The sequence below is a fragment of the Orycteropus afer genome, unplaced genomic scaffold, assembly GCF_000298275.1.
Source record: "Orycteropus afer afer isolate SDZICR_OR568_19922 unplaced genomic scaffold, OryAfe1.0 scaffold00039, whole genome shotgun sequence".
Lineage (NCBI taxonomy): Eukaryota > Metazoa > Chordata > Mammalia > Tubulidentata > Orycteropodidae > Orycteropus > Orycteropus afer.
This window is the reverse complement of record NW_006921626.1, coordinates 15,656,545-15,663,024: the sequence shown is the minus strand read 5'-3', so window position 1 is coordinate 15,663,024 and position 6,480 is coordinate 15,656,545. Positions and strand designations below refer to the sequence as shown.

The following is a 6,480-nucleotide window of genomic DNA, read 5'->3' as shown; positions in this document are numbered from 1 at the left end:
CTTCAACGAGATGGATTGACACGGTGGCTGCGATGATGGGCTCAAGTATAGCAGGGATTGTGGGGCTGGCACGGGATCGGGCAGTGTTTCGTTCTTCTGTGCATGGGGTGGCTATGAGTCGGAAACGACTCGTCGGCACTTAACAACAACAACAACAGTTAATAATGAGGTTGAGTAACTTTTCATATATTCATTATCTATTTCTATATATAGTTTTATGAAGGTCTGTTCAAGGTTGTTGTCCATTTTTCTATTAGATTTTAATCTATCTTTTTCTTAATACTTTGTATTTTACTGCTCTCTGAACAGTGTAAGAACCTTTCTATAGCCCTTTGTGCGATTGTTTTGTATTTTACCTCTGTGTTCTATACCTGCAGTTTTCAAGTTATGAACAACCAATTTACGCACAACTCCTACGTGCCCTTTAAAAAGGGATTAAAACTTACTTGAACTGGTTCTGTCATGGTCATTATCGAAACCGCAGCAGACCTGATTTTTTATAATTTGGGTGATTTGTCACAATAAACAGAATGGATAAAATTACTGGTTGAAGCCCTGAAATAGGAGACTCAGAAGAAGCATAGTGAACTGTTAGGGAAGCATGATTTGTGTTAGTGTTTAATTGGCAGTAACAAACCCACCAGCCACTCCTCGGAAGGAAGGTTGGGCAGTCCTACTTCCGTAGTGATACTGCCTCGGAAACCCAAGGAGAGGTCGCTATGAGTCGGGGCCGACTCAACGGCACATAACAACAACAACATGGAGAGCAACACACATTCAAAGCAGCATGGTTATCAGCCATTTTTGAGCAGGGCAATACGCTTTAGGCTCAGAATCCATTTTATATATATGTATATTTGCCGTTATTATGAATCGAATGAATAAACTCCTACTCATAACAAATTCTTCATCACAATCACCTTCATGTGCTGTATGTGCAGCTTTTAAATCATTGAAACTGCTTTTAACCTTTCTTGCACAAATGTAAGACTAAATAAGCATCATATGCACCTGTTCTGACTGACATACAAATTATTAAAGACAGAGTTAGGAACAGATCACATTTATTAACCCAGGAACTGCCTATAATCTTCCTAGTACATTCACTTTATTGTTGCTTTAAATGTTTATTAGCCTTTAATTTTTAAAAATTTATTTACCCACATATTTACCCTTTTGTGTGTGTGTGTGCTCCTCATTTCTTCCTACGGATCCATGTTTCCATCTGGAATCATTTTTCTTCAGCTTTTAGTATTTCTTTTAATGTGAGTGTGTGGTGACAGATTGTCTTATCTTTTGTTTTGTCTCAAAATGTCTTTATCTTGCCTTCAATTTTGAAGGATGTTTTCATGAGTTAGAATTCTAAGTTGATGGTATTCTCTTTCAGTTCTCTATAGATATTATTCCATCGTCCTCTGCCTTTTATTATGTTTCTTGAGAATCAACTGTTGGTCTTGCTTTCCTGACTTCAGTGTATCTTGTTTTCCTCTCTCTATATTTTAAAGATTTTATCTTTAACCTCAGTTTGAGGCAATTGGACTATGATGTACCTCTCTGTGTATTAATATAAGAGTGTTTGGGATTCACTGAGATTCTGGAATCTTGAATGATTTTGGAAAGTTCACAATCTCTGTAAATATTTCTCTTGCCTCATTCACTCTCTTTTCTCTTCTGGTACTCCAATTACATTTTTGTTACAATGCTTGCGTCCTGCATTGCTTTTATGCTCTATTCAGTTCATTCCATTCTTTGTTTTCTTTGTGTGTCATTTCTCTGTGCTTCCTTTCAGTTTCACTAGCCTCAGTAGAGTTCATATTTTATTAACACCTTACATCTTCTGATTAGAACCACAAGATAAATTAAGATTGGGCAATCTTCTTCTGAAGTGATACTGCCTTGGAAACCCAAGGAGGGGTCATCATGAGTCGGATCTGACTCCACAGCAGTGAATCTGAGGTTGTTTTTTTGTTTTTCTTTTAACTAAATTGATAAGCCAACATCATCTACACATAGGCCTCAACTTTCATACACAAAATTTGGAAAATCCAGTACTTCTACATATTACATACTAGCATATCTAAACCTCCATCATATACCAGATTCAGTTTTTCATACATCATGTGACATATGATGTTTTTGATCACATTGTTATGCTTCCTGCTGGGTCAAAAGGGTGTTGAATAGTTGGCTGACTGGCAGGCTCTCCTCTTAGGGTTCTGTAGGGAAGTAACCGGTAAGAGACAGAGACACATGCATTGATTGACTGATACTGATTTTGAGGAATTAGCTCAAATGATTGTAGGGGACTAGCAAGTCCAAAATTTGTAAGTGACAGACTGGAGATTCTTGCAGTCTTATATGTCCCAAATCTGTAGGTCAGACAGTGGGAAAAGGGTAAAGAGTAGAAGAGTTCTGACAAAATGTCTATTTGGGATTAGAGGCAGAATATACTCTAAGGAAAACTCCCTTTTTGCTCTTGGTTGTAAAAATTCTGCTGAGTAATGAACAGAAACAGAAATATTTGTGTTGACCAAATGAATGATTCATTTGTGAGCAAATACTTCACATTATGGAAGGTAATGTCCTTTACTTAAGGTCAAGTGATTTAATCACATGTTAACTATTTCATTATAGCATCTCAACTAATTTTTGACCAAACAACTGGATACTCTGTTCTAGCCAACTTGTTGCATAAAATCAACCATTTCAGTGTTCAAAATGCAAAATACCACATATCAGAGGCTATATTTTTTCCTATATATACTACTATTTTAAAGACATGTGAAATCAAGTATCATAGTTTCATTTAATGTATGGGCACATGTGTTTGTCTATAGAATTATATAAGAATTTCTCTAGAAAGGAATATGTTGCTATTATTTTTAAAATTCAGAGTATGGCCGTATTTCTTACTCTTCTTTTTATTCATCTTTTTTAAGAATCAACACAGACTGTCCAAGCTCTACAGTATTCAACTGCTGATGGGCCGTTAACCGCAAGCAAAGATTTAGAAATAAAAAACTTAAAAGAAGAAATTGAAAAACTAAGGAAACAAGTAACAGGTAAATGTCTATGATTCACTGCTAATTCAGTTTAATAGATTTTTAGAAAATGTTTCATTCACACACACTGTCATTAAATACTTGCTATATGTTATGTCATATAAGCTATATACCAGCATGGTAAAAATAAGCAAGAGTATTTTGTTCTCTTTAGGAGCTCACATTTTGGTCTGGGGAACAGATTAAACAAATAGTCATGTCAATATATATGAAAAAGTATATCAGGAAAAATAAAAAGTGGCACATGAAAATTACAAATGAAAAGCACCCTAAGCTAGCCTTGGAGGAGCCATGATGACTTTTTTGGAAGACCTTAATGAATTTGGGATATTGAATTAGAATTTGTCTGGCAAAGAATATAGAAATAGAGGAAAGGTGTTAGGATGGAGAAAGGACACTATTCACTGCTATTCATAAGGTTTTCATTGGCCAATTCTTTGAGAAGTGGATGGCCCCTTCCTTCTTCTGAGTCTTAGTCTGGAAGCTCTGCTGAAACTTGTCCACCATGAATGACCCTACTGGTATTTGAAATACTGGCAGCATAGCCTCCAGCATCACAGCAACATGCAAGCCACCAGAGTACAATAAACTGACAGAGGAATGGGATACTATAGACAAGGGAATTCCATGTATACATGCATAAAGGCTTGTAAAAATTCATTTTCTTTGAAACACAATGCATTTTTTTATTGTATCTTATGCTGGGTTCTCTAGAGAAGCAGAACCAGTGAAGTTAATATATATATAGAGAGAGAGATTGATTTATTTCAAGGAAATGATTCATATAGTTGTGCAGGCTGTCATGTCCCAAGTCCTTGGGTAAGACATTAGACTGGAGGCTTCTCCTGACTGCAGGAATTGACAAACCTAAGATCCGTGAGTCAGAAAGCAGGCTACCGGCTCACAGGCTTGGAGGCTAATGAAACTCAAGATCAGCAGGCAATACAGCAGGCTGCTGGGTCAAGTCCAAATAACCAGAAGTCAGATGATGACACATCAGATGCAGGCTGAAGATACAACAAAAAGCCAGAGAGTTTTCCCAGAATATCCATATATATTTGATGTAGTTCACATCCCCAGGAAAATTCCCTTTCCACTGATTGGCTGCTCATAGCACATCTCATCAAGGAGATGATTACATTGTATCAGATCTCAAAGTAGGGAATGACTATATCATTGCATAACTGCCAAGCTACATAACTTCCAAACCACTGAGAATGCAACTTGGTACAGCCAAATTGACACACAACCTGAACCATCACAGTCCATCCCTTATCAACTTGGCATCTGTACACATCTCCTTAAATTATATATAATCTGTAAATAAAGATAATTATAAAGTCATACTTGCACCTAACATGATACAACTAATGAGTATATAACTGAAAATGCCCCGTTTGTATCTTATATTTTGTAAGTGAAGAAAACAAAAATATTTGACACACACATCCAAGGAAGAAATACTCATTAACAATTACAGTCCTCATTTTCTACAACTGGTCATGTGATTTTAGTTGGTATTTAGAACTACCTTTTTTTTATCACCCATTCCGTATTCCCTCTGTCCTCAGCAAGCACCTCAGCTGGCCATGGTTCTTTGCCTGGTGGAGTGACTCAAACCTTCATTTCTGATGCCATGGGCAGTTAGTAATCATGTCAGAATTAGGTTGCTGTAGTTTAATCACAGAGCATGATAGTAACTAAGAAACTTCATCAGCAATCTCCTTTATTCCAGACTTAGTCTTCTTTACCTCTGTTATGTAATATCAGCCAGATTTCCCCTTGATAATCAAAATCAATCACACTAGCCAATACAGGAACTCCCTTCTTTGTTGTCCAGAGGCATAAGGAGCTCAAAGTGGCCAGGTGGCGTCCTTAACTTCCAGTTTAGTGGAATCAATATTGTGTCTCCATGTGAGAATATTCCTCCCTTTAGAACTAAGACCTCCAGAACTGCAGAGCATAGGGTTGCAAGGATAGGAAGCAAAAATTTTGCAAGTGGGTCACTAGGTGTAATAGTGAGTGGTACCATTCCCATTTCTACCCCTTGGTTCATGGACCCATATTCCTGGCTATTGGAGAAATAGTACCATATATTTGATGTTGGCGTAGAGCATATACAGCCCCTTGGGGAACAATGACTCAACTCTACAGGGTATTGCCACCTAGCTGACATCATAGTTGTGTCTTGAGAAGGCCATTCCATTGTTCTTTCAAGCCAGCTGCCTCAGGATGATGGGAAACATGGTAAGAACAGTGAATTACATGAACATGGGCTCATTGCCACACTTCATTTGTTGTGAAACTCCCTTGATAAAAGGTGATGCTCTGTGGGATACTATGACAGTGGATAAGGCATTCTATAAGCCCATGGATGGCAATTTGTCAGAAGTATTACATGCAAGGAAGGCAAATCTGTATCCAGAGTAAGTATTCCAAACCAAAAGCAAACTCACTGCCATCAAGTCAATTCTGACTCATAGTGACCCCCATTGAGTTTCTGAGGTTGTAAATCTTTTTGGAAGTAGATCACCCCATCTTCCATCCATGGAGCAGCTGGTGGGTTTGAACTGCTGGCCTTCTGGTTAGCAGCCAAACGCCTTATCTCCTATGCCACCAGAGCTCCTAGTATCCATTCCAGTAGGAACAAAATGGTGCCCTTTCCATGATGGAAGTGGTCCATTGTAATCAGTCTGTCACCAGGTTGTTGTCTGATCATCCCAAAGAGTGGTTCCATGTCACAGACTCAGTGTTGGTTTCTGCTGCTGGCAGGTTGAGCAGTGGCTATAGCCACTTGGTGAGTGGAAATCCATGGTGCTGAGCCCATGTAAGGGAGCTCTGGTGGTACAAAGCTTTGGGCTACAAACCAAAAGGCTGGTGGTTTGAACCCACCAGCCACTCCATGGGAGAAAGATGAGCCAGTCTGATTCCATAAATATTCACAGTCTTGGAAATCCTATGAGGCAGTTTTACTCTGTCCTATAGAGTCACTGGCTAGGAAGAAGGAAGAGGCCATCCACTTCTCAAAGAATTGGCCAGGGAAAACCTTATGAATAGCAAAGAAACACTGTCTGATACATTACCATGCAACTTTATGAATAGTTCAGTTAGGTTAGAAGGCTCTCAAAATAGGACTTGGAAAGAGCTGCATCATCAGAGTAAACCCAGCCTGACTCATATGGATAAGGTAAAGCTTTTGAGACCTCCATTTGTGGATGTGGCACCATTCAAATTAAGGAGAAACAGTTGCAGACATCCATTAATCATCAGAACATGGAATGTACGAAGTATGAATCTAGGAAAACTGGAAGTTGTCAAAAATGAAATGGAACGCATAAAGATTGATATCCTAGGCATTAGTGAGCTGAAATGGATGGGTTTTGGCCATTTTGAATCAGACAACCATATGATCTACTAT

General features: G+C 38.4%; 1 protein-coding gene across 1 annotated transcript in view; it reads left to right on the top strand.

The window, feature by feature from the left end:
* The window catches only part of CDC42BPA (CDC42 binding protein kinase alpha), a 774,086-nt gene that overhangs the window by 522,469 nt on the left and 245,137 nt on the right, over positions 1-6,480 (top strand). Inside the window, exon 11 of the mRNA XM_007936985.2 lies at positions 2,940-3,062. Coding sequence (XP_007935176.1) covers positions 2,940-3,062 — 123 coding nt within the window. The remainder of the gene's footprint in view (positions 1-2,939; positions 3,063-6,480) is intronic.